The 27,973-nt window shown below is 31.3% G+C and overlaps 6 protein-coding genes across 6 annotated transcripts; 4 read left to right on the plus strand and 2 right to left on the minus strand.

Annotated features, from left to right (window-relative positions):
- Positions 1-391: 391 nt before the first annotated feature.
- HELRODRAFT_172902 (hypothetical protein) lies at positions 392-4,821 on the plus strand (the record flags this gene model as incomplete). Its single annotated transcript, XM_009019565.1, has 8 exons — positions 392-576; positions 1,165-1,271; positions 1,452-1,547; positions 3,112-3,236; positions 3,738-3,811; positions 3,871-3,931; positions 4,440-4,546; positions 4,707-4,821. The coding sequence occupies 8 exons, from the start codon at positions 392-394 to the stop codon at positions 4,819-4,821; spliced, it is 870 nt and encodes a 289-aa protein (XP_009017813.1).
- A 5,351-nt stretch (positions 4,822-10,172) lies between these two features.
- Positions 10,173-10,971, plus strand: HELRODRAFT_79526 (hypothetical protein; the record flags this gene model as incomplete). The annotated part of the gene is made up of 3 exons (XM_009019566.1): positions 10,173-10,262; positions 10,568-10,663; positions 10,807-10,971. 3 exons carry the CDS (start codon positions 10,173-10,175, stop codon positions 10,969-10,971), a joined length of 351 nt encoding a protein of 116 aa, XP_009017814.1.
- A 625-nt stretch (positions 10,972-11,596) lies between these two features.
- HELRODRAFT_172904 (hypothetical protein) lies at positions 11,597-15,018 on the plus strand (the record flags this gene model as incomplete). The annotated part of the gene is made up of 3 exons (XM_009019567.1): positions 11,597-11,799; positions 12,027-12,195; positions 14,671-15,018. 3 exons carry the CDS (start codon positions 11,597-11,599, stop codon positions 15,016-15,018), a joined length of 720 nt encoding a protein of 239 aa, XP_009017815.1.
- A 994-nt stretch (positions 15,019-16,012) lies between these two features.
- HELRODRAFT_172905 (hypothetical protein) lies at positions 16,013-17,266 on the minus strand (the record flags this gene model as incomplete). The annotated part of the gene is made up of 1 exon (XM_009019568.1): positions 16,013-17,266. One exon carries the CDS (start codon positions 17,264-17,266, stop codon positions 16,013-16,015), a length of 1,254 nt encoding a protein of 417 aa, XP_009017816.1.
- Positions 17,267-18,188: 922 nt separating this feature from the next.
- HELRODRAFT_172906 (hypothetical protein) lies at positions 18,189-20,077 on the minus strand (the record flags this gene model as incomplete). Its single annotated transcript, XM_009019569.1, has 4 exons — positions 18,189-18,350; positions 18,916-19,099; positions 19,651-19,774; positions 20,011-20,077. 4 exons carry the CDS (start codon positions 20,075-20,077, stop codon positions 18,189-18,191), a joined length of 537 nt encoding a protein of 178 aa, XP_009017817.1.
- Positions 20,078-20,522: 445 nt separating this feature from the next.
- Positions 20,523-26,641, plus strand: HELRODRAFT_172907 (hypothetical protein; the record flags this gene model as incomplete). Its single annotated transcript, XM_009019570.1, has 12 exons — positions 20,523-20,638; positions 21,044-21,116; positions 22,217-22,297; positions 22,699-22,770; positions 22,845-22,914; positions 23,204-23,291; positions 23,471-23,552; positions 24,350-24,477; positions 25,254-25,434; positions 25,742-25,837; positions 25,976-26,095; positions 26,378-26,641. The coding sequence occupies 12 exons, from the start codon at positions 20,523-20,525 to the stop codon at positions 26,639-26,641; spliced, it is 1,371 nt and encodes a 456-aa protein (XP_009017818.1).
- Between the last annotated feature and the right edge of the window lie 1,332 nt (positions 26,642-27,973).

The following is a 27,973-nucleotide window of genomic DNA, read 5'->3' on the forward strand; positions in this document are numbered from 1 at the left end:
CAGTGTTAGAAACTGCAAACATTTTAAGTGGACTGCCGTTGAAAAAAGCAGATTAAATAATGTTGTGTGTAACACTCTTGCAAAGTAGGAAACCATTATCGTTTCTGGCACTTCATGTTATGATGTAATTGGTTTTTGGTTAGAATTTATGAAAGTTTTTAAGAATAGAAAATAAAAACAAGTTTTCAATTTATCCCATTATTAATTTTCTAGATACAAAATTGTATATTTGTCTAAAATCTTTTATTTGCCAAAATCTCAAAAAATTATTTATTATTTATGATTATTATTTATTTATTATTTACGATTATTTATGAAAATGCATATAAATATATAATTAAACTACCTATATATGGTTGAACTTATTGTAAAATCATTAAGCCATAAAATAATGTGTTATACACTGCCTGTGAGAATCATCGGAAAGTCGAAAACACAAGTTGGCGGTTTAGCTCAGTCGGTGCGAGTCATGTCGTGTGTTGAGGTTGCGTGGTGGTCTGCTATGAAACTGAAAGACTATCACACGCCGAAACTTATAATCTACCACACGAACACGCAATTCGGCGCTTGCGAATGGTGTGATGGATAGGGCTGCTTTTGTGGCACGCAAGTTATTCAAAAGTAAGAAAGGGGAGCAGTTTTGCGTGTGTCGGAACTATATTATAATGAACAAAAAAAGTAAAAAAGAACAATTTCTCATTAGTCAGTTAAGCTTACGAGCTTACGAGCTCAAACACACACACACACACACACACACACACACACACACACACACACATACAAGCATATATAATTTATGAAATTTTTTAAATTAATTAATTGTTAATTATACTTCATGTTTGCTTTGGTGATTTGACAGACAAGTGATATTTGGAAAGTTTTTTAAAGAACACGAGAAAGATCGAATATTAAAAACATCTGTTAATGTTGTGTATATAATTGTCAATTAATATCAACGTTCAGCACGTACGTTCTGTGAAGTTTCAACAGGTATGTTAATGTTTGTAATTGTGTGTGCATTTAACGCTTTTTTCGCTAACATGATTCTAGATTTTAAATCATTGTTCATACATTGCTAAATTTTTAGCGTCAATTCGAAACATATTTTTGGATTGAGTTAATTAAATTTGTAGACCAAATATTTGAAAACATGTCTACATAAAGCCGCTTCTCACAGCTCATTTTAACAATCTGCATGTACACGTCTCTTAAAATGTTCGGATCGTTTGCTCTTATTTTATTTTTTGCTTCGCTGGCGCTGACACCGGCAGGTGAGTTTGTAGTGATTTTTTCTGTTTTGATAAAAAAATCACAAAATTTAATAGACCATTCTCAATAATTAGGTTATAATAAAAAATTCCAAAAAATCACTCGAGAACAATTTTACAACGCTTTCTTCAAATTTTTCAATAAAATAGTCATTAACAAATTTCATATCTTTTGAATTCCAGACGGTGGCAATGATTTGTTTGGTGGAGTTTCTTACGATTACATAGATGAGGTCAGTTACGGGTTGCCCTGCGAACCACCCTCCTTCTACATCAGCGGTAGGTGCAGAAGATACATAAAACTTGGCTGAAAGTACCGCTGAAACTTGGCCCGATAATCAAGTCAAGAGAAAAATACAAGTGCATCATAAATTAAATATATAAATTTGAAAAACCTATTGTTTATTTTCATTAAATGAATTTTGTAGTAAAATAATGTTATCAAAAGTTTTGTTTGTTAACGGTTCATGAGTTTGAATACATTGCACAAATTATTTGTGTTACGAGACATGATGGGATGGTAAGATAGTTGTTGTAAGCATATTCGATGATTTTATTGAAGTTGTGGTGAGTTTAAAGAGTGGAGGCAAAAGTAGTTTTTCAGTTTATGTATTTGTATTTTCAGTTAATGAGTTCTAATACGAGCCATAATGCAAATACTTTTTGTGAATATTTTAGCAAATTAAATGATTTTCATAAATTAAATTCGTAGAAAGATTGCATAAAAATGGCTAAATTTCTTAGTAGTTTAACAAAAATTCATGTAGAAAAATATTAAGTTGTGAGTTTGTGCAAAGCAACAAAAGGAAAAAAATAAAATTAACAATGCTGTAAATAAAACAAACACATGAAAGCACGTTGCAAAACATAAACTTCATGTTTCATAAAGTAATGAAGTTACGAAGCTACATGTTGGTGTTTATATTTGAATTTTTTTTCTAATTTAAAGCTGTTTTAAAAATTGGAGATAACTTTAGTTTGTCTATAAAACCAACACTTCGTGATCGTAAAAGATTTGTTTTTAATTGATGGTTATTTGTCTACGAAATATTTACATTTCGGCGACTATTTAGATAGAAAAATTTTAAATATTTTTTGATTCAGTCTATTCTGTGAAACTTGCCAGATTTTTACATGGTTCAGTTTCATTTTATATTGTAAAAATTTTTTGGCGGAATATTTCAAGTTTTTTGTTTTAATTAATGGTTTTAAAAATCAACTGTGAAACTAATTTTATTCAAATCCGGTCGAACTATTGCGAGAGAGTTGATTCGAAAAATTTACAGCAGATTTTCTCTCTTCAATATTTGATTACACATATTACGCAAACGGCGTAATGGTAAAGTCGCCGATACCTATTTTTAGTCATCTTGAAAAGTGGTTAAACTTAAGAAAGAAAGAAAGATTTTTTTTTATTTTTTTTTGTTTGATTTCATTTTAGAATTAAGAGCTTTTTCAATGTTGTTAATATTTGTTTTCACTATAAAATTAATATAGTGTTCTGTTATCTAAAAAATTTGAATTTCATTAGAGAAAAATACAGTTTCATTCAATTTTGTTTTTGTGCTTGAATAAAAGTGTTGTGGTGAAAATTCTGTTCCTAGATTCAAATTTGGTATTGCATGCATGGGTAGGTAGAATTGGTTTGCAGCACCAAACTGAGTCAAGATTTTAATTTTTTTGACGTTGTGTTATTGGAAAACGCAAAATTGAAAACAAAACATAAACAAAAAAATATGTTTTCAAATAACATTTCGATTCTAATTAGCATTATTGTTTCAAAATTTTTTGCAAGTAAGTAACAAGTTTTTTTAATAATTATTTATTAATTCAAATTTATGAGAATTGACTCACAAGTTTGCTCCTATTGATGAAATATCTACAGATCTGACTACTCAAGAAGAATTCAACTTACTGTATTATGATGGATCAAACAAGCAACTCAGCTCCAACAACATTATTGGACAAGTAATCATTTTTCACAGCATTTAAAAAAATTTCCTTAAAGAAATCACGAACACTGAAACCAACTTTTCATTGAACATATCAGACAATGATTTTGTAAAGTTTTCAGACACGATATAACATCTAAAATGTTGTCTTTAATTAAGTTAAAAAGTAACTGAAACAAAACAAGTCAACTGAGTTCATCATTAGTTTTTAAATAAGATTAAACTGGAAGAAAACTGGAGTTTCAGTTAAGGAGCATTAATGGAGATTTACCATTTTGGCTTGTTCGAGAGCTGACTGTTTCTTGCTGGTTTCAAGCCATTATGAAATATATTTTAAATAGTGAACAACAGATTTGTAATAAATATTTTGTTAGAAATGCAATTCTTTGTAAAATAAAATTTTTCACTGTGTCTATTGATTATAATAATAAATTACTCTTTCATTGATCGTCAACCAAAATGAATTATTCCCTAAAAATTTAATCGTCTTCAGTGTTAAATTCAAAAATTTCATCAGAGTAACCCCTACTTGAAGATTCAATTCATGAAATTTAACACCGTAAAATTTGAAGTAACTTTGCATTCGAACAGGTGAGTAAACTTATATTGTAAAAAAACGCGTTATTTATTAACATGTTTTAATTAATAAGGTACTTGCTGTCAAGCAGATTTGAAATTTACGTTGTGGGTGGAGATAACAAACGCAGGAAAGTAAACAAAAATGTAGTATTTTAATATCTTTGAGTTAATTTTATTCAAATTTTTAAAGTATTAGCCATATTGATGCAAAAACACTTTGTTCAAAACCGATTATACCTATCTAATAATAGAAATCAGTTATTGGTCATCGTTATAATAACGGAACAAAATGTTCAATGATTTTTATTTTTTGCAAAGTAGAAAATCTATTTAACAATTAAGGTCATCCTTAAAGTTGAGTAATTTGTAAAATATTTAAAAGTCTTGAGAGCCTCACAATGACCGAACGGTGTGACTCTTACATTTTTAGAAGTTGCATTAAAATTTAATCTACTTCTATCTTGCCAATGAAACTCTTGTTCAAAAAGTGTTTAGAACCAACTTGAGAATCAGATGTACTTTCATGCCAGCAAAAATATATTGTTTGTACAAGCCAAAAAGTGACTACAATGCAAAATAATAGTCAAATAATGAAATCAATCAATTAGTTTATAAAACGCTATTTCCTCGATGTTCAAAGCGCTCCTTAATGAATTTAGCAAACAAATGGGTCTTGGGATTCGCTCTGAACTTCGTAAGTGATGGAGAAGTAGCCAGAGAAGTAGGTGGAGAGTTCCAAAAAAAAGGGTCAGAAGAAGCAAATGCAGATTTAACAAAAGAGTGTTTAACACGAGTTAAGTAGTGAAAACAAGAAGACCATCGTAAATCGGGGCGTTTAGGTTCAATTAATATATCTGATAAGTACTTAGGAAATAATTTAGATTGAGACTTATACATAAATGTGCAGATTTAAAAAATTTTTCTATATTTTAATGGTAGCCAGTGAAAGAGAACAAGATATGGAGATATATGAGAAAAAAAAGGGGAACGAGCAACTAGACGAGCAGCAGAGTTTTACTTAAAGGATAGATAGTAGAATCAGGAAGACCATAGTAGAGCAAGTTACAATAAGCAATCCTAGATAGGACTAACGAAGTAACAAGAAAGAGAAGAGTAAGATCGTCAAGAAAAGGCAAAAGTATTTTTATTATACGTAGATGAAAGTAAGAACTTCTAGCAACACTATTAATCTGAAAAGAAAGAGACATACTAGATATGAAAATATCGAGGGTTGATTAGCAAGTAAATAATAACAAATAACATTGTGTTATTGTTCTAGTATGCTATACTGTTTTTAAGATACTTTGGGTTCAGTAGATATAAAGTCGGACCTTCGTGCAACAAACTCGATGGCTTCATAAAATAAATTCTTTATATATAATTTGTTCGGTATTATATTCTTTATTGCTTAAAAGGTTTTATATGCTATATATTTATGAAAAACAACCTCCCATTCGTTTATTTTGATAACAGAAAGTAATAATACATGGTATAATTGCAAAAAATAATATCTTAAAATGAAATTTATTCTTTATTCCATGCAATGATGATTCCGATTTTATTGAAATTAATTAAGGTGGAATACGCAAAAATTACTAGAATACTAGAACAAGAAACTATTTGGCTCTAGGAAATGTAAGGTGTGCAAAAACGCTACTCGTATCAGTATATAGATTGTTTGCTGGGCGGACATTTCTTTCAACTTTTATAAATTTTGTTTGTTACAGACAAATTATTTTCGTTTTATAGAGACTGTTTTAAATGTAAAGTTCTAAGGAACATAAAAAAATTCGTTATATAGAGATTGTTGTTGTATAGAAGTTTGTTATAAAGAGGTCAGACTGTATTTCTTCTAATATTTTTAATACAAAACAGATAAAGAAATTTGTTCAAGTTATGTGTAAAAGTGTATTAATTTGAAAAAAAAATTAGATTGAAGAATTCATTTTTATTTTGAAATACAATTTTAATTTTCAAAATTGGATGAACCCAATCTTACTTTGGTAAAGTTGTTTATGATTTTTTTTTAATTTTCCAAAGAAACTAGATTGTCATTACGAAGGATACGTAGATGGCATTCCTTCACAAGTTGCTACGATTTCCTTGTGCTCTGGCGTCAGGTCTTCAATTGGAAATGATTTCATAGTGACGAAATATAAATAATATTAACTTTAATACATTTCTAGCGGTTTTTACCAAAAGGAAAATAATGTTTTTGAAATAAAGTCAAAGCACGAGGGCCTGATGAGCGCAGTTGTCGTTGAGAGAGTTCTTAGGAAAAAAACTTCTTTTTGCGGTAGGATTGAATTCACTAATCAGTCAATGAAAATAATGATATAATAGAATTTTTCAACTATGAAGAAAGCTGGTTTTAGTTCACCCTTGCTAAAAAAGATAGCATTTAAATATCTTGGAAAAATCGTTCAAATTTTTTGTTCTCCTAATTTCTTGGATAATTTTAATTAGTCTATTCTAGCGTATCTATATCTTTTGCTTTACTTTGAATTTGAAATTAATTTTGAGTTAATGTGATTACTGAAAAAATTAAATTTGTTGTGACAAAAATCGAAAATTTATTTAAAATTAAATAAACATTTTTTATTCTCAGGAGTGCGTAAAACCTTTGAAGCCAGCAGCATTAACAGCAGCGGCAACAGCAGTAAACCTGTCGACAAAATTAAAAAAGTAGATGAAATTTTTGTTATATAAAAAATTACTTTTTCACAATATAGTTTGTCTTGCACATCATCAGCTCGTTCAGAGAAATGTCACGGCCACATTTGACAGAGAAATTAGAATGGTCAAGATATATATTGTCGTGGACTTTACTGTGGTTAATATGCGCTTGTCACATCACATTACTTGTTACTTTCAAATTTTATTTTCAATAGAAATTAATTATTAGCAATTTCACTTTCTTGTTTTTATTTTTTTAATTTTTTTTAGTTTTTAAAAATGATTTTAATTTGATAACAACAATTTTGCATTTTTTAGCAAATTGCTTTGCCGAATGATTAAATTCAGTCTCCTATCTAACTTTTCTGTGTTTAAAATTTGCTCTACACTCAAGATAATAATTTTTTCTTTGCAAACTTGAAAGTTCTTCATAATTTTACTGAAGTAAATGCTCAAAGGCAGTGATGGATCACAGGAGGGCATGGGCCATGTTGTGAGCAGTATGCCTATTGTTATACAAAGTTTTAATATGTAAGCGTTTTATTTGAAAAATCACCGTTTTTTGTAGAAAATCGACCAAAAATTGACGTGATAAGCAAAAAAGTAGTTGCCGGCAAAATTTTGTTCACACACGACCACAAATTATTGCCCCCAGTCAATATTTAAACATCTTCCAAATTTTGGTCCCCTCCTATAAAAGTTTTCTAGATCTGTCACTGCTTAAGGGTAAATTATTTAAATATTTTCGGTAACCATTCTTGCTTTTATTTTTGTTTTATATTTTCCGCAATTTTATGGCCTAAATTATAAATAGACGATCAATATTTTAGGTTAAGTTAAAGATGTGTGCACCCCGTCTCAATAATAAAATAGCGAGAAAATTTGTTAAATTCCATTTAGCTTATTGCTATTTTTCTAAATGAAATGCTCAATACCTCAGTTTCACTGGATCTTCGGATCTTTTATTGAAAGTTTTTAAAAAGTTGTTTAAGGTTGTCCTCTTATTTAATATTAGTTTCAGCAAGAATTATTCAGAAATGTTGATGATAATTTTCAAGTAGTGCGTTTGACATAATTGCGGGTGAAATTCTACTGCATGCATATATTGATATATATATATATATATAATAATATGACAGCATGGAACCTTCTGATATAAAATTATATACATTTTTAATATTTTCGGTGGTTGAAAACATTAGAAGACGAGTCATAAAAATTTACAAAATTTGTTTCAAAATTGAAAGTAAGACTAAGCGTTTAAAATAAGTGCAAAATTGATAAGAAATCTGATTTTGGGTCCGCGGATTAATAAAAATGTTCACTTATTAATAATAAAATTATAAATTTGATTTGGAAACAGTACAAACATTTGAGCAGTGACGTGAATGAAACGGTGAACTACGTACTGGCTCTGATCAGTGCCTCCAGTGTGGTTTGTAATTTTGATCTTTGGTAATAAATCAAAAAAAATATTCTTCACTAAAAACTTTTCAAACAACAAATCTATCCAAACAAAATTGTATCGATCCCTTGCTTAATCAGCTTTTATGTAATACATTGCACAATAAAACTCTACAACAACAGTACTATCGTAGAGTCGACATCCTCATAACCGCTGTAGCTCTTGAAGTCTGGACTTCTCCAAAAATAATTATAAAACCAAACTGGAAGGCTAAACAGTTGTTTGATGAGTGGCAGAAGCACAACGCAAAATATATATTACCTACTGCCCCTGAACTAGACACCTCGATGCTACTTGTGTTGGTATCACTATGTTTTTCTATTATACATGGTGCTGACAAACTTAAAGTCTTGTCCGGATGATGTAATGCTACAAAATTTATTATCTTTTTTCAGAAATGCATCGTTTCCGGACGACATCGCTGGTCTTTCGGATATAAAAACTATGTGCACTTATAACTCCATCTATTTTGTTTCGGTGGTTTACAATTATTATATTATATTTTTGTTCGTTCATACAACAAATAAACAAATTAAAATATATTTAGCTCAAATAAATTTTTGTTTTTTTCTAAAAAATCTAAATACTTTTTACGTTCCCATGTGAAAATTTATTTGTAAGATGTAACGTGGAAGTCCACTCTGCAGCTTCTAACACTAATTACAATTTTTCATTCTTTAATAACTGTATTTGTTGTCAGTTGTTTTTAATTCATTTGTTTATATTAGATTTTATAATAGAAAAATTTAAAAAAAATGTAAACACTAGCAAATATAATGATAAATAACGGTAAAATTGTTTTGAAATATTCAAAACCATCATGGAATGAGGGTATCGTACAATTTAGCAAAAACCAATAAACAAATGATAGTTAGAGAACGGATTCTTCATGAGCTCGATAACTATCACTCACGAGCTGGGTCACATCTTCGGGATGTTACACGTGGAGGATGTCTTCGACTGCGAGTGCATTCCTCAGCCGTGCGTCATGAACGGGGAGGCCGAGTGAGCTTCCTACATTTAATTTTTTTTTATTTAAAGTGAATATTTCAAAAAATTGTTTCTATAGCTGTTGAAAATCAACTTGAAAAAATGATAATTTATTAATTACAAAATTATTTATTACGTTTTAGCGCAAAAATACAAATGGTAAAGACTCATTAAAAAGTTTGCCATTTAAACAGTGTTGTTTATCACAGTGATGGAAGAAATAGCTAAGTTAATAGGCTCAGATGACATTTGGCTCGCCAATCACAGTTTCAGGGTAAATCTTGATAAGACAAAAGCGATAACCTTGGGTGGTCACTGGTCACTGGCCGAGCTCAGTCTGCAAAGCTGGAGTAGGAAGCAATTCAGAGCACTGGATTGCTCCCGAGCAGCTGAGGCAGCCGCCGTCCGTGCAAGTATACGACGGCATGGTGCAGGTGGCATCTGCTCGCCTCGGTGCTGATGCGCATTCCAGTTTCATTCCTCTCAGAGCTGTACAATTCTGTGGTAGGCTGCGCATTGATGTGTTAGGCAGAGGCGTGGCCGATGGCAACAAGACTGGAGCGGCAACTCTAGCGAGCGGATATAAAAATAATCATGCTGGTCTGAGGGGCTATATCATTAAGAAATCAACTTCTGAGCCATGCAGGATTGTGCGCTATACAAATGTATGTCGACGTCATCGTCTACGTTGGTTCGGCCATGTCAAGCGAAGCAAAGATGGGAGGATAATCTGTCACCAATCATCAGGTGCCTGCCACCCGACCATGTGGTCGTCCGAAGAAGTCTTGGATGCAGACAAAACATGAAGACTTGAAGGCACACTAAACCTCAGAAAACTGGACGCGAATGATCGAGATGCTCGGAGACAGAAATTGATGTCAGGAACACAAAATTTCAACCCAAAACTGAAAAGGACTATAAACGAAGATCGATTGTTTAAATAGTGTTCAAATATTTGATATTTTATAAAAATCTTTAGAAATTTGATTATCCAAGTGCAACATTTCAACTTTTGCATATGTTTTTTATTTCCTATCAAGATAAATTTAGTTTTTCAAACAATTGTCTTCAATCAGCATGTCTTTTCTATTCTCTTTGAAATATTACCTTATTGATAAAATTGATTTTCTCGAATGTTTAACGTGAAGTTATACTCTGGTGAACGCAAGTTACACGTGGGCCAGTTGTTCGCTAAAGATGCTGGAAGAGACATACTACTTGCACCAGTGCTTGTTCAATAAGATGGCACCTTTTGAGAAGATAGCTGCCAAGTGTGGGAATGGACTGATTGATGAGGGAGAAGATTGTGATTGCAGTGATTTTCAGGATCGCGTAATAATTTTATAATTTTATTATTAACTCAACTAGACTTTTAATATTGAAATTTTATTATTTCAAATTTAATTGCGTGAATGATATAAACGGAGTTACTTATTTAATTAAATATATCTTGGAATTGGCAAGTTTAACATTACAATGTTCAAAATTGAGTTTTATTAAATTTTTACTTAGTTGAAACAGTTTAAGAAATATGTTTATTGTTTTTTTACGTTTCGAACAATTCCTCAATTTAAAGGAATCAATTAATTTTTCTTTGTCAATGAGTTGAAAAATGTTTTTCTCAAAATCACCACCAGTATTGCTCGACGAATTGCTGTGACCAGAAAACCTGCAAGTTCAAGCCCGGATCCGAATGTGCTACTGGATTATGTTGTAATTTCAGCACTTGCAAGGTGGCACGATAGATTTAGTACATTTTTATATGATTAATTTCACTTGGTATTTTTTTAAATCCGTTTATTTAAACGACCGAATATAAATACATACATCGATTGTTACATGTAAAATGTAATGATGTTGTAAAAATATTTGAAAGGTCATATCAGCTGGAGATGTCTGTAGAGCGCAGAAAGACGTGTGCGATATTGAAGATAAATGTGATGGGCAATCAAATCTCTGCCCGGATATTAATAGACAGGATGGATCCATGTGCTCGGTGAATATTTCGTTGAAACTAATGCAACCTCGAAATTTGCAATAACTTGGTTAAAGTGTTTTCAATTAAAAAGTTACCTTAATATTATTTTAATTTGTGTTATTGTTGTTAACATTCTGTTCTTATTTACAGTATTGGTTGATGAATAACGAGGAAATGTTTTGCTCAAGCAATAGGTTTTTAGTTCGTTCATAAAGTAAATATATTGCACCGCAAACTCAAAAAATAGTTTCTTAAGTTGATGTGGTAGAGTTAAATTCATTTTGCCAGCAAAAACTGCATGAAGAAAACTTGTTTATTCATTAAATAATTTCAAATTAAAGAAAAAATTAATTACTCCTACGGCGGTTTGAAGCGGCGACAGACCTGGACAACATTGATGGGGGAGGGCAAAATTTGAAAAATATTGAAATGTTTTGAAATATTTGACGAGGATCCAAGAAATTTTCTGGCGACCGTTTTCTCGCTTAATACGCCAATTATTTTTGGGACTATGCTTCTCACTTTCCTAGATCCGCATTGCTTGGGACTAACATCATAAAAATTCATACAAAAAAAACTATTTCTTAAGCAGCAGGAGATCAGATCAGATTCATTTTTTAATTAGACGAAAAGTGCGATCCAGAAATCAAATAAATTTTAATCTCACACTATTTAACTATTCTTTAAAATGCTCATATCATTACAGAATGAACATTTCTGTTTCAACGGCAAGTGTCAATATAGAGACCGGCAATGTGGGGAGTTGTGGTTCGACGAGAACATTCTGTCTGCCGGCAAGATGTGCTACCTGCGAAACTCACTCTTCAGCAACAACTGTTACAACTGCGATTACGATGCCCCGACTAAGAAAACCTTCTCCTGCTTACGCAAGTGGTTGAAATTTTATGTTTACTGCCAGTTAAATGCCAGCGTGACATAATTTAAATTCATAAATTTAAAAACTATTTCAGTTTAAACCACATAGAAAAAAATTATTCATTTTTTAAATAATATTGTAAAACCTATTTAAGTGTTTTCTAATTTTATGGCTAACACATTTGAAAAATTAGGTTTTTATGGTTTTTGTTATAAAAAAATAAAATTATTTTATTTTGAAGGGACATGTACTGCGGACGATTATTGTGCGCTCTTAACCAATCCAGTCAACTAAGTAAATTTAGTTTCACAAAGACTGGCTTATCCTGCGTTTGCCCAAAATTTAAGCTAAGAAAAGGGAGTGAACATTTGTCGTACGTCAGAGATGGTACAAAGTGCGAAGAAAATAAGGTTTGATCTTATTTGTTCATTGTTGCTTATATGAAACAGTTAATCAGCTGACGCATAGTTTTTGGGAAAAATGTTTAAAATTATCGACCTCAACAGTCTTTTGAAGTTTTAAAAAATGATTCATTAATTGCTCATCATCGAAATACAGTTGCTGTAGTTAACGATTGATTTGTTTGTTCGTATTGCAAACTTGAATTATTTGAACTAACGTAAACATTCGACTATAATATGGCCTCTTCAAACCCAACGCTCTTCATTTTCATGTTTAAAAAAATTATAGCTACCTTTTTTACAGAGAATACAAAAGTTTTAATAAATTTGACATTTGATTGATAAACTGCGTTATATATACTGAATTTCATTTGAACATTTACAATAATAATTTATTCCTATAAATAATACTCAAGGTTTGTTTTAAAAGACAGTGCATTAGCAGGCAAGAATTTTTGATGAAACTGGCCGAATCTACCAGAATCTCTCAATGTTCAAATATTCGCGACTTATTTAGCAACTTTATTTTTTACCTGTCTATATGCTTTTTCAGATTTTTGTTTTCACAAGTGTATTAGCGTAGCAACAACTCAACTGTTTTGCAATTTTTTTTATCTTAATAGATTATTTCAAAATATACGAGATGCCTTTTTTAATAGCTGTAATGGGACAATCATTCATAAATATTGTTACGTAACTCGTTTTTTTCTGTTATGAGTTAACCAAATGTTATTTCAGCAACCTTTTGGAATTCCCATGTTGAATATATAGATTCTTTTACAACAATTTTAAATAGTGTTTTAAATATTAAATTTTTTCTGAACAAGTTCTGTTGCTATTTATGATGATTATGTAAAAATAAGCTAATGGAAAGGCAAAACTTTATATATCGTACACTTAGCCTCAACTTCAGCTTGTTGTTATCTTGCAATGAAAGTAGCAATGTTATTTGATTTTACGTTAGCAAAAGAATTACCAAACTATTAAACAGATTGACATTTTAAATCAAATGCTGCCTAACAAAAACAAATTATCATGCCCGTTTTAACTAACCTTTTTCAATGCAACTAACCAATCTAGAACAGCGTAACAATTGACGTCGAATCGAAGCCATCACCGGTCGTTTCTTACAGGTATTATTAATAAAGCAACTACGAAAAATTTGTTAAACTAAAAGAATGATTAAACACTCAATAGAAAAATGCAAAAGACAAGTGACGTAAATGATGTTATGTAATACATTAATATTAATAAGAAATTAAACACTCCCATTATCAAAACATCTCTAAAACCCCTATTGTCAACGTAATACCCAGCTTGTTTGAAGACAACTGCTAGATCAATCACATCCAAAAAATAATCTGGTCTAAAAATACACCCAACCAAATATTTATCATGATCAAGACAAATAACTGCCCATACTAGTTCAATTTTGCTCTGTTGAAAGCAGCATCATTGATTTCATAAGAATTGACAGATGAATTGATAAGCAGACACACTCCGCCACCACTACACCCATCATTTCTATCTTTTCTATAAACATTAAAGTTCTTTATATTAACAATTGAGCTATCTTTAAACAACGTTTCACTTATACGTATTACCGATGGATTAGACGTCTTAACAACTCTGAATTCATTCAGTTTGTTATCTAAAGAAATAGCATTTGAATACATACAGTGTAGGGTGCTGTGTCTTTTTAAAAAACCCTCTGTATAATGGGTTGAATTTATATTAACAAAGTTTCCTGAATCTTTGCACTTGATTTCAACGGATGCCATATCGATTGTTGGATCTTTCTCAAAATTTTAGCTAAATGTTGTTTTCCTTCACCATAACATTTACCATTAACGGCTGATCGTCTTCCAAACCATTAAATGAAAGGATACTAACTATTAGAATAAAATTTTTTTTCAATATAAATTTTTAAAGTAACGAGAAGATATGAGCATTATTAAGAAATCGGTTATTTCATTATTTTAATCGTGGAAAACTTTAAAAATATTTCATCCCAAATTTTTTTTTTCAAATTTTTTCTTTGTTCCACGACTGACTAAATTGCGATAAAATGAAACGTTTGTTTCTTTTAAAAAGCCTCTATTATTTTTTAATATTTTAGTGTAACATCAGGTGCACAACCAATTACTAATTGTGTAGCGTATTATAAATATTAATAAACTTAAAATGTTTTTATATCCATACATTGTAATAATGCGTTTTTTAAGAATTATTCTGATGAGTTTTACTTTTAAATTTCCTAATTCGCATAAGAAATATGTTGATATACCGATCCTCAAAAACTCATCTGTAGATCCTGTCTCTTTATCTAATTATAGACTCGCTAGTAATATTTTTTTATATCTAAGGTAATAGAAAAAATATTTTATAATCAATTATCTATTTATTTAAACTCTAACTTCTTGCTACCTGTTATTTAACCTGGTTTCAAACCCGTGCACAGTACTTAAAACATCTTTAATAAAGGCAGGCAGGCAGGCAGGCAGGCAGGCAGGCAGGCAGGCAGGCAGGCAGGCAGGCAGGCAGGCAGGCAGGCAGGCAGGCAGGCAGGCAGGCAGGCAGGCAGGCAGGCAGGCAGGCAGGCAGGCAGGCAGGCAGGCAGGCAGGCAGGCAGGCAGGCAGGCAGGCAGGCAGGCAGGCAGGCAGGCAGGCAGGCAGGCAGGCAGGCAGGCAGGCAGGCAGGCAGGCAGGCAGGCAGGCAGGCAGGCAGGCAGGCAGGCAGGCAGGCAGGCAGGCAGGCAGGCAGGCAGGCAGGCAGGCAGGCAGGCAGGCAGGCAGGCAGGCAGGCAGGCAGGCAGACAGACAGATAGATAGATAGATCGATCGATCGATAGATAGATAGATAGATCGATCGATAGATAGATAGATAGATAGATAGATAGAAACTCAACTGGAACTTTGGGTGCACAATACACACCAAGGCGTTCTCTATTGCAATTATTAAAATGTTCACCAAACCGATAATACGTTATAGTTTATTGAATCATTTTGTTAAGTCCGATGTAGTAATTTGCTTTCTCTTATGCTGGTAATTTGCGGATAACATCGCAATTGATGAAAAAATGTGAAGTTAACGAAATGAAACAAAGAAGTCGTAAGCTTTTTGATTCGTCTTCTTTTATTTGCTATTTATTATTTTTTATTGGCAACCACGCAGAATGATATCACACAGATTGATATTAATTTCTTTCTCCATTCTCCGACTAACAAATCGGAATAACTAACTAACTTATCCATTCATGGCTATTCCACAATTTCAAATTAATGGGAACAATTGTTAGGATGTTAACTCGATCACCTTTCAAAAGAGTTTATTTAAATGTTTTTAATTTTAAACAGAAAGAGTACAGTAAATCTGTAAAAAATTTTAATAATTCAACATTTTAATATATAAATAAAGTGCTAATCATAATTTAAAAAATATTAGAACAAATTAGATTCTTTTATGAATAGTTTCAAAATCTTTTTAAATATGTAAAAAAATATAACATTGCAGATTAGGTTGTTCTTTTTTAAATTTATTCCAAAGTCGGGGACCGAGCAACTAATATGGAAAAAAGTTTTTTTTTGTATTTGATGTAATGGACCATCATTAATTTTAAAAATTTTTACAAACCTATTGATTCAAACCTCCGCAAAATTATTGAACTAAGTTTTAGCAATATTATTTTGTATTTTTATTAAAAATCTTATTACTATATACATTTTATTATGTACAATTTATTGAGTAAAAAAGATAGTAAGTGTTTACAAAAAGTAAAACAAATAAAATAAAACAATTACAAACAGCAACAGATTAATAAAATATTCACAAGACGCATTGCTTTCGTGAAGTTTCAGCATTAGAACCATTCTGTCGCTTCAAACGTCTCAATCGATCAACAAGAGATTTTGCCACTCTTCTAGGCAGAGAATTTTTCGTTCTCGTTGTTTCGTAGTTCTCCAGTTTGTCAGCCTCAACTGATGAACAGATGCAGTTCTTGAGTTGTTGCATGATATTATGAGGATGGTCTTCGTCGAAGATGTGCTTCAACAAGTAGTAATAATTTAGTCCAGGTTGCATTGTTTTAACAGCTGAACAGCAAGGACATTTGAAATGCAACTCATGAGACGTGCAGATGACCTCAACTGAACAACCAGATGGATCGCAAGTAACTTCGTAACAACCTTCTTTCAAGTTCAGGCAGTTGATGGTTGGAAAAATTTCCGAGGTGTTGTTGCTTGGAAAGGTGGCTGAAGAAAGTGTAGATGCGTTGGAAGCATCGCTGAAATAGTTGCTCAAATTGCTTGTGGATGCGTCGAGTGACGATGGAGTGGTCTGTTGTGGTGTGGTGTCGCTTGTGAGGTCGATGCCATGATCCACTGAGTAACTGCCTGTTGAGAGGATTTCAAAAGTTGGCTCAGTACAACTTTGAACATTTTCATTGTCTTCGTCGTCTATGTACTTGATATTTTCAAATAATTCTGCATTTATAAAAGAACAGCTCGCAAGTGATGTTACAATGGTGTCAGCTGAAGAGCTCGATGAACAACTAGTTTCATAAGATGGGAATGTTATTTCCTCAATGCCATCATCGCTGTCCTCACTTCCATCGTTTGTGACAACTTGGAAGCATCTCAGTAGTGAATGGTTGATGCTGTTTCTTCTTTTGTTGATGATGTTGGACAGACGTTTCGATGAAGATGTTTTGTTTGTTGTCGTACGTTCCTGCTGGCTGTTGCTCGTGTTCTCGAGGGTTTTACATTCTCTGTATAAACAGCAGCAGCATAATGAATGCAATGCCTCTTTTGTATTATTTGACGTAGAACAATTGTTGGAAGGATGAATGTATTTTTCGTTGTTCGTCGTATCATATTCGGAATTCACTGGCTCAGTGCGTTCAACTGATCTTCTTGATTCTTTCAATATTGACTTTCGTTTCACGCTTTGTGTTGCGTCAGTTGATGGTTCAGTAACTGTTTCAACAAATTTGATTGGAAGTCCTCCGTCAGAGACGTTGCTATAAACCTGGTAACTCTGATCCACCTCGTTGAACAACAGGAATGATACTCGTCTTGCCATTTTTATTCACTTCTATGAAACGCTCTTGTAATTTTAAACTATGATAATGTTTGCAAGCAGATGTTAAAACCAGTTCAACTTGAAAATGTTCAGGTACTAACGAAACATTTGCAGCTTATATAGTAGTTGACGGCCTGGAACCAACAACGTATTTGTTAGAAAGTTCATTGTTCAATTAATAATCTTGTGATAGTCTAGATTGAAAATGATTAGTCATTTTAATTGATGTTGCTCAACATTCAAACGATCGATTATTGGCACGTGTAATAAACTTTCTAATCGAAATTAACAGTGGGAAACCGTTGGGCGGTGGTTCTCTTTACAACTGATTGTTAGAATTTGCTGCTGCTGGAGGAACATATGCTTGAAGTGAGCTCGTGTTGCAAATAGTTTACAAACAACACATGATTTAAAATTCTTTAATTGACATTTCAAAAGTAATTTGGAAGCTAAATACATTTTTAGCTTTTTTTTGGAATAAATTGATTTTTCTCAATCAGGTTTAAAAATCACACATCCATTATGCAAACAAAACAAATACAAAAACAATTTGAGCTTCAATTATCCACCGCAATACCAAAACAAAAGAACTGCTAAACAGTTTAATCATTGTGCATTGTGCATACCGACAACATTTTCTTTGTGACACTTGGGAAACACCAAGTACAGTCTGAAAATTAGTTATCACTTTTCGTTAATCAATCTTTGTTGTGATCGTTTAGATTGAAAGTGATTAGCCAACTTAATTGATGTAGCTCACTCATTATTCAAACGATCGATTATTGGCACGTGTAATAAACTTTCCAATTGATATTAACAGTAGGAGACCGTTGGGTGGTGGTCCTCTTTACAACTGATTGTTAGAATTTGCTGTCGTTGCTGAACATATGCTTGTAATAGTCATATGTTGGCAGATGCTGGTTTACAATCTACCCAGGCTATTGCCCAGGTTTCTCTGTCCAATGCTACGCCGTCGTTTATTCTGTAGAGACTTTGAAAGGTTTCTTATTGCCGGAGATGATGATTTCTTCAAGTATATCTTCTTCGTCGCACTCATATTTCTTTGACCTACAGACATCTCCAGCTGATTTTATTTGGTTTAAAAAACAAAGTTATTCATCAATCAGTTTAAGTTGCCAAACATTCTATAATCAATATTTATTATTTTTCTTTCTAGCTCCTTGATAGTTTACAGTGAAACGTTTATTTTTGTTTAAGTTTTAGTATAAAATAATATATTTTCATTGGAAATATACTCAAAGATGTCTGTTCTTCAAATGAAACCTTGCAGGCCTCGACATAACCCAGCAGCACATTCCGATCCAGGCTTAAACTTGCGAAGTTTTACGTCTCTACATTTTTTAGAGCAAATCCGTCTCAGATTGCATATCGTTGAAAACAGATTTAAAAAAGATCATTTTTAAAATTAAAATTATCCTGTCAAAAATATTTTGAAATATATTTTAGGTGATAAAATAAATTAGTATTACAAAGATTGTAACTTGATAATTTTCAGAATAAAAAATTATCACAAAAGTGAGATAAGAGTGTTAGTTTCTAAAAGTACTTATTTGTCATTTTTCGGCATCTTATTGCGATAATATTTGAAAATGACATAAGAAATATTTGGGTAGACGCCAATGAACTACGTCATCAGGAAATTTACCGCAGTCACAATCTTCTCCCTCGTCAACCAATCTATTGCCACATTTGGTAGGTAGCAGTTGGAATGGTGCATTTTTGTTGTAGAGACACTGGTGAAGATGTTTGATGTCTTCAAACATCTCCAACGAACGGCTGGCCCAACTGTAATAGGTGTTTACGTCAGCACCGCTTGTGATGAACCATAATCAAATAGTCATATTAATTAAATAGATATATTTGAGTAGAATATAAAAATGTTATTTTTTTTTAAAATTATTTTTCATTAAAGCTGGCAAACAACAGGAACGAGATGAGAGATGAAATTGATTCAGTGGATTCAATCTTCAATCTTTAAATCATACTAAGAGAGCTAGGATACTAGGACAATTATTATGTAGTGGTTCTTACACAGATGCTTATCTACTGAACCAGTTTAAACATCGTTATTATTATTATTATTTAGGAAATTAATATGTATTGTAAAGTTGGCCAAACTATGTTGAAAATATTTGCGAATTATAATAATTTGGGTAGTCAATTATTTTTACAAAGGTACACAAAGTGCGCAAACTTTTAATAGTTTTTTCTATTAGCCAGCATAAAAATGGAAAAATGTTTTTAGACTCACATATTACTTAATTTTTTTCAAAAATTTACACCCTCATTGAAAGAAAGTTGTAATTTTAAATTAAAGTAATCAATCAAATTTCCTCGGATGTTGTCAGGATTAATTTGCTTACTGGTTTCGTCTTGATACATCAAGTAAAATTCTTCTAATTTGTTGAATCTGAAGTAACTGTTTTTTTTTAATTGATAAGTTTCTATCGAAATTAACGGATAAATGATCACTAGTAAAAATATTCTCTGGCGAATATTGCTAAGAATAAAATTATTTTTATTTTGTTGTTTTGTTTTTTAATTTAACCGGACGCATAGAAAGATATGAAGTTTTATTTTTAAATTTAACAAAATTGAATCTATGTAAGTAATCTTAACATTTATATTTTTAAGTTATGTCGAAAGTTTAAATGATAACATTAGCTTAAAAAAGATAAATAACTCAAATTACATTAAAAAAACATCTATATATGCAGTGTTACCAGCAAAACTTATTGAAGTTTGCGCTTCAGCGTTCAAAAACAAGATGGAAGCAGTATCTCGAACCATGTGGAAAAAAGAACATTTCTGCGAAATCTTAAAAATGCCCACATTTTATAATTGATGTGTGATCATTTTAATTGCAACGTTCCTTTAAAAGATACTTTTGCTTTTACATAGCCAGTAAATTTTTGTCAAGAATATTTTTCAACTGGCGAACCGATCATTTCAGAAGAGTGGGCATCGTTCAAAAAGCTCAATACGACTTTTACGTCAATAGCCAACTAAGAATACGCAAATTTATTTTCAGATAATTTATTCAAAAGTTTTTTTCAATATTTTTCTTTGAAGTGTGTTTCATAAAACTATAATATTTCTTTTAAGTGATGAATCACGTAAATTTAATAAACAAAATAAATAAACAAAAACATGCTACAAACATATTCTTTAATTTTATTTTATTTGCAATTTGCAAGTAATTTAATTTCACTAACATCAATTTTGAATAACTAATATGTACCAAACGACTTATTTAAAATTACAGAAGCGTATAATCAAGAAGAGATTTTCAGTTTACAATATTACGATGAAACGAATAAGCCAATCAGTCCTGATAACATCAACAAACAAGTAACGATATAACGATTTAGTATAATAATTTTTAAATTCAAATTAGTCCTGACATATTGATAGTTGGCAAGCAATAACATAATTTTACAGTAATTCTACAGTAAATTTACCAATTTATTGTATCCAATACATTATGAAATAATGGTTAAATTTCTAATTTCTTATCATATCAAAAAAGCATAGCTAAAAAATTTACATTCACACAATGAAGAACTAATTTATAATTGAAAAATTGATAGATTTAACATCAAATGAAAAATATTTGTAGGAACATTCTTTCCTAAAAATTCATTTCGTAAGCAACAACACGAAACAGTTTGAGGTATCATTGCGTTTGAACAGGTTACTTACAGATTTGTATTTCCATTTCATGAGTATCGAACCCATTTTACTTTATTTTTAAAGGTATTTATTTTCAAGTGATTTCGCAATTAAAACCGTCGGCGAATATGAAAAACGCATAGAGATACGAAAAAACGTTAGTAATAAAATTGAAAAAAAATCTCAATGTACTAATCTCACTGAAACATCAGTTTAGATTAGCCACGAAACCATTCACATTTGAAACCCAAGATGACTTTTAATTTTTTTTTATTATAGTAATAATTCATTTTATATAAATTCAAATATAATAAATAGACAATAAATTTTATAAAATTTTTATTCTCCAAAAGAAATTCAACTGTCATTATCATGGAAACGTTGATGGAATCCACTCACAAACAGCAGTCATGTCATTGTGCTCGGACATTAAGTAATATAAATTTTTTGAGGTTTAGCGTGAAAGGCGATCATTGAAAAATTTCACCGATGGGAATTCATTTCAGCGGGTTTTACTTCAAAAAGAATTTAGTTTTTGAGGTGAGATCAGAGCACGAAAGATCGATGGATAGAGTCGTCATTCAGAGGCCCGCCAAACAGAAATTTCACTGCGGTTAATTTATTTAACAATTTGTTTGCATATTTGGCAGTTGAGTTATATAACAACACATAATTTTATTTCAGTTCAAATTTCATTTCGATTGTGTAATATAGGGCCCGTTGCGCAAGTTGCTTTTTCAAGGCATCCACCCAATCGTGGCCATGAATGAGCTAAGTTGGCTGCTTGCGGTGGGTATACAGTTCATCCTGTTCCAGTCCACTCCTTTTCTATTGATACTAACCTACAAAACTTTGATTGGCGTTATTTCCTTTATTAAATTTATGCGCAACACGAAACTCCTTCTACGTCAGAAACCAAATTACTTTACAGAAATAAAAAGAACGGCTTTATATAATAGTCTTGAATTTATATAATTTGTATTAAATCAGAATTTAAAAACTAACAAATTTATATAAAGTTCTAATAATTGGTCTATTAAAATTTTCGACAATAACCAATTTTTTAGGCTGCACTTCAAATAATATTGTTTTAAAATTAAGGAAATAATTAATATGCTTAGTTGAATGTTTTTAACTGCAGGAGTACTTAGCAGGTTCAAGAACAGAAGTAGTCGCACAAAAAATGTGAAAAAAGCAAGTTTTTTGTTTTTTTGTGAAAATAAATGAAAACTAATGAAATATTTTGTAATTATACAGCTCATTCGAAAGAATTTAACAGTCACTCTTGATAGGATAGTCAGGATTCTCAAAGTGCACATCTCCGTTGACTACACAGTGGTTAGCATGCGTGTTTCATTTTACATTTAGTGTTTTTATTTAAATAATGCCCATTAAATTAAAGCATAAAAAATTAATCTTTTTGTTTTAAAAATTATATATAAGGATTAAAATTTATCGATTAATTTAAAAAATATTTTTTCATTCTTATCTACTTTGAGTTGCAAACTTCATCAATGATTAAATTGCAAGTCCTTCAAGTGGGTGTAATTTCATATTTGTGCCGGTTCATTGGATAACATCTTCTCTCTCCAGCGTTTTATTTTGCAAACCAGAGCGTTGTTTTGTTGCCGTTTAGTTGATATCTTTAAACAATTTTTTAATTCTTTATTTATATTTGTTATCAGATTTAATTTGTTTTAGCTTTACTGTTTACAATAACATAATTTGACTGAAAACAGTACAAGTTTTCCAATAAGACTACAGAGGTGATAGCAGAAGATGTGCTCGCTTACTTTAATGCAGCCACTCTGGTTTGTTTGTTTTTTCAGGCTCAAATAAAAGTTTTTATAAAAATTTATTATAATGACTTCTTGTAAAAACCAAGGCCGAATTAAATAATATGGAAGCTCTGGCAAAGCGACCGAGCTTCCTAACTATATTCAGAATAGAAAAAAGTGTTTTCGTTAATTTTTTCAAAAGCGCTTGGCCGCAAATAAATTATTTTAAAATGTTTAGTAATTTTTAAAGTCAAATATAATTTATTAAAGTTAAGATTACCTCGTTAGCAAATGGATCAATAATATTTTCTATGGCAAGTAATAACACTTTTTTGAAAAAAACAACTGAATAGTTGCTGACCTGTCGTTATTTGTCTTCGTTATAGAAACTTTTTGTAAAGGTTTCAGGCGTGTTTCTTGCCCTTCCATAAATCAGGCCTTGTAAAAAATTTCTCACTATTTTTAGTACTACCAAAGAGTGGACATAATTTTGACTGCTGTGGGAATCGAAATTTGGCAAGTCCCAAAACTGAAATGGAAGCGAAGCTGGACAGGTTATGATTTATTTTCATACTGGTCTCGCTACAACAGGAAACGTGTTTTAATTAACGCTCCAGAGCTCGACACCTCTATGCTGATTGTGTGAGCTCTATTTATTAATTTAAATGAAATTTTTAAAACAATTTAGAAAATTTTATGCAAATAAATGTTTTTTAAACTTAATTTTTAATAGTAAAAAACCTTTTTCTGACGGAATGTTGGGTCTCGCAGATCAGAAATCAATGTGTACATATGGTTCTGCTCTCTGGGTTATGGTAAAACTTCATGATATTTTCCCATGAAGTATTGTATGAATAAAAATAAACACATTATTTCACAAAAACAGGCTAAAAAATGATATTATTAATGATTTTAGTAACAATAGAAGAGATTAAAGGTGATAATAATTTGTAATCAACTGGATATGTGAAAATCAAATACTTTAAAATAACTCTATAAATCAAAATACACGATAAAGCATAATAGATCTTTAATTAAATTTATGAAAAGTAATGTCATCGAATGCTAACACTATTAACTAGTCGAATTTTTCAGTTGGACATAAAGTAAACATAAAATTTTCTCTTGTTAAGAAATCTTATCGTCGGATGATGGTTCAAATACTTCAAGTCTGTCTCCACTATCTATACCACTGCATTCAGAAAATTTTTTCAATGTCTTTTTTGTTTTTTTTTCCAATGCATTCAATCTTTCGAATCAGTCAGGAAGACCATACAATAGATGCATTTTTTCTAAACAGAACGCAACGTAGTTTTACTTGATCCTCTTACATCAATATCTACATTGACCAAAATAATATAAATGTTTGTCCACAATTAGCTTATTAGCCATATTTTAAACAACTAAGCCATTTCAAAACATTTTTAACACATTTATATATATTTATAGACATCTATCCAATTTATCTTCCATTTACTGAATAAATAAATAGTGTGTTAAAATAACTTGGATTGAATAACTAACAAAAATTCAAATTACTGAACTCAATTGGATGTAATTAAATAACTTCATTTGTTCACTTTAACAAGAATTCAAATTACTGAACTTAAAGGACAAAGGTGAATTTTTCAACAGCGTGATAACGGTAGCGCACGAGTTGGGCCATATATTCGGCATGGAACACGTGGAAGACGTCTTCGGTTGCGTGTGTGACCCACAGCCGTGCGTTATGGACAGCAAGTCTTCGTATGTTTTCACTCAAAAATTACTAATACACTTTTGTTAATTTTATGTAAGATTTTCTACTCGGTTATGAAAAATATTTATTTTAGAAATAATTCAAATGTATCTTTTTTAAAAATGCAAAGATGGAATTTTAAACTTTTTCACGGTTATCTAGACTCCTAAGTACTACTCACGTAAATTCTAGAGCACTTCTAACTCATTCTATAATCTAAAGTAGATAAACCTGTAATTTTAAAATATCAAATTTTTGTAAAAAAAAAAGTTTAGACAAATGATTTGACTCAAAGATGATTTTGTATTTTTTAAATTTGTCAATAATATCACATGCAAACAGCAAGACACTATATGTAAGTGATAAATGACAGGATAGTTTTACTTCCTCGAAATATTCGATATCTTCAAATGTTGCTCAGTTCGTTGAATAAAGTTTATTTTTGAGTAATTCAGAAAAAAACCCCAATGCATAAACAGTCTGAATAGCTTGATTGAATTTGAGTTAAGAACACGACGATATTTTCCAAAATTTGGATTAAACTGTTCGATTCAAAAATAATAAAAAGTCAATAAGCTTACCAGAAATATATTATTACGAAAAATGCAATTAGTTGGCAAAATAAACATTATTTATGAACATTTAACGGTTCACCAATTCGGTGAAAAAAATTCCAGAAAAAATATTCAACTTTTAAATCTTTTCGTAATATTAGTAGATTTAAATTTAAAATTTCTTATTAATAGCAAGAAGATGTTTTAAAAAAATTTATTTACAGAACTGTTGATCAGGATGTTTACAGTTGGGCCAGTTGCTCGTTGGAGACGTTAGAAGAGACCAAACAACTGCATCAGTGCCTCTACAATAAGAATGCTCCTTTTGATCTGACGTCCACTCACTGTGGCAACGGACTCGTTGATGACGGCGAAGATTGTGACTGCGGTGAATATCCAGAAGAAGTAACTATTTTCCATTCGACTGTTTTCATCAGCGCGTTTTCGGTCTTAAACTAATCAAATGACCGACAATAAAGTGTCAGCACGTTTCATCCGTATGACATAAAAAAGAAAAGTCTTACACAATTGCACAACAGAAAAAATTATTTACAATTTTCAAATTTGTTGAATCAAAACCATGGTTTGATTAATTTAGGGTTGCGATGATCTTTATTTTTAATTGTTGAATTTTTATTAACCTCAAACCTTAGAGTTTCTCATACGTTACATATGGAGCATGACTAAACAATTTGATTTATCCCTATAACAGATTTGTGCTACGAAATGCTGCAATGAAGAAATCTGCAAGTTCACTTCCGGGTCTCAGTGCGCCACTGGGTTGTGCTGTGATTTAAATACATGCAAGGTTTTGGAAAATAAATTATTTTTATCTCAATCTAATAAAAAGACGAAAATTCAAAAATGAAAAAATAATTAACTAGATTCATACAGGTGTAGATAGCTAATTACTGAATTACTGAGTGTGATATATAATATTTTTCAGTTAAAGTCAGTTGAAAAGATCTGTAGGGCTATAGAGGATGACTGCGATATAGAAGATAGGTGCGATGGAAGTTCAAATCTCTGCAAAGATGTTCACAAACAAGATGGAACAATGTGTTTAGTGAGTACTTTGTTAAATAAATACGCTACGATCTTTATACATAGAATGTATGAAAAAACGAAAGGAAAAAATATAATGCCAATAATGCTTTAGAAGAAAGTATAATGCCAAAAAATTTAAACTTCTAGCAATTGAATAAAAAGTTGTTTGGTGAAAGGTTTTAAAATTATTACAGAACACTTTTTATGGTATATGTAAAAGTAATAAGGTATTTCCTATATGTGTTATTCTATACATGTGGTATAGTAAGTCATCTTTTACATTTCTCACAAAATGGTGCAGGAGAATAACTTCTGCATGAACGGAAAGTGTCCAATAAGGGATGAACAGTGTTCGCAATTATGGAACGACAATAAAACAGTTTCAGCCAGTCTGCAATGCTACAATCAGAACAAATTGTTAGATAACACCTGCTTCAACTGTGACTACGATGGACCAACCGGAACAGTTTACCCCTGCGTTTCTCAGTATGTAAATTTCAACTTACTATCTTTTGTTACTCATCCAAACTGTGGAAATTATTTAGAGATGTTTAAAGCAAGTTAACTGCAGGCCACCATCAGGCCTAAGAAAGAATATTTTGTAATAACAGCTAATAACTTCTGTGTTAGCCTGGAAGCAAAATTGTCAATAAATGTAAACCTCGCATTAAATCTGACCGAACTTGTATAGATTAGATGCCCTAGGGCAAGTTAAAAGAGGAGGCATCCAATATTTAGCGGAGTTCCCTAATTAATCCAATTATCTAAATGTTACGCAGTAATTAAAATTTTGGCATTGTATTTTATTGTAATTTACTGTGTTATATATTGAGTTGCAATTTTTGGTAAAATTTGCGGAGCCTTACATTTGAAAAATAATGTCAGAAGTGCTTGCCTCGCTCGAGATTATTGAACATATGGTGTTTTAGACGCTTTTGGTAAATTTGTCATAATACAAAATCTCTTCAGATCAACAGATAATGCGTTTCAAATTTGTGCAAATGATAACGAAACATCTTTTTTGCTTATTCCAAAATTTGGTATTGAAAACACTGTTTTAACAAATGGAAAAATGTATTAAAATTACAAAGTTACATTTTTGCGGAATCTCTTTCATGAAAGCCCCAGGGCAGTAGCTCTTCTTGCTTTCTTAAACAAGCTGTTAAATTTTTACAACTTCATTATTTTTTGTAATTATGAATCGCAAATTGATAAAAGTACGGACAATTGATGGAAACATTTCAACAGAAATAAATATTGTGGAAGATTATTGTGCAAAGTTAGCCATTCTCACTTATTGAGCCAGCACAATTTTAAACAACATGGAAATACCTGCGTTTGCGCGTTATACATTCTGAAAGCAGGAAGCAAGCATTTGTCGTATGTCAGAGATGGGACGAAGTGCAAAGGAAAAACGGTTTGTGTGTTTTTTTTTCAAATGATTTAATAAGGTATAGTATAACAATGGGCGGCACGATGGCGTAATGGCTAAGGTGCCCGGCGTCGTTGATGCAGTGTCCGGGTTCGAAGGCAAAAAGATCTCCGCCTATCACATGCAAAAGTGTGTGATGCGTTGGTCCACGTGCATTCGTGCACCGTGTGTTTGTTGTAATAATGATGATGCACCTCAGTCGCTTGCCGTGGCGCTATATAAAATGACATTATTATGATTATTATGATTATTATTATTATGATTATAAAGTTTATGTTTATTTAATGAACCTTGAAACATTGAGAGCAAATTGACAAAAATTGGTATATTTAATCTGGCACTATTAAAATAATGTAGCAAAATGATTGGTAAAAATACTTGTAGATTAGTTTTCATTAAATTGAGGAGGTAGTTGAATGGATCAACGCGTCCGGGAGAGAATAGTTGCATGTAATCATATTCACA

The sequence above is a fragment of the Helobdella robusta genome (assembly GCF_000326865.2).
Source record: "Helobdella robusta unplaced genomic scaffold HELROscaffold_25, whole genome shotgun sequence".
NCBI classification, from domain to species: domain Eukaryota; kingdom Metazoa; phylum Annelida; class Clitellata; order Rhynchobdellida; family Glossiphoniidae; genus Helobdella; species Helobdella robusta.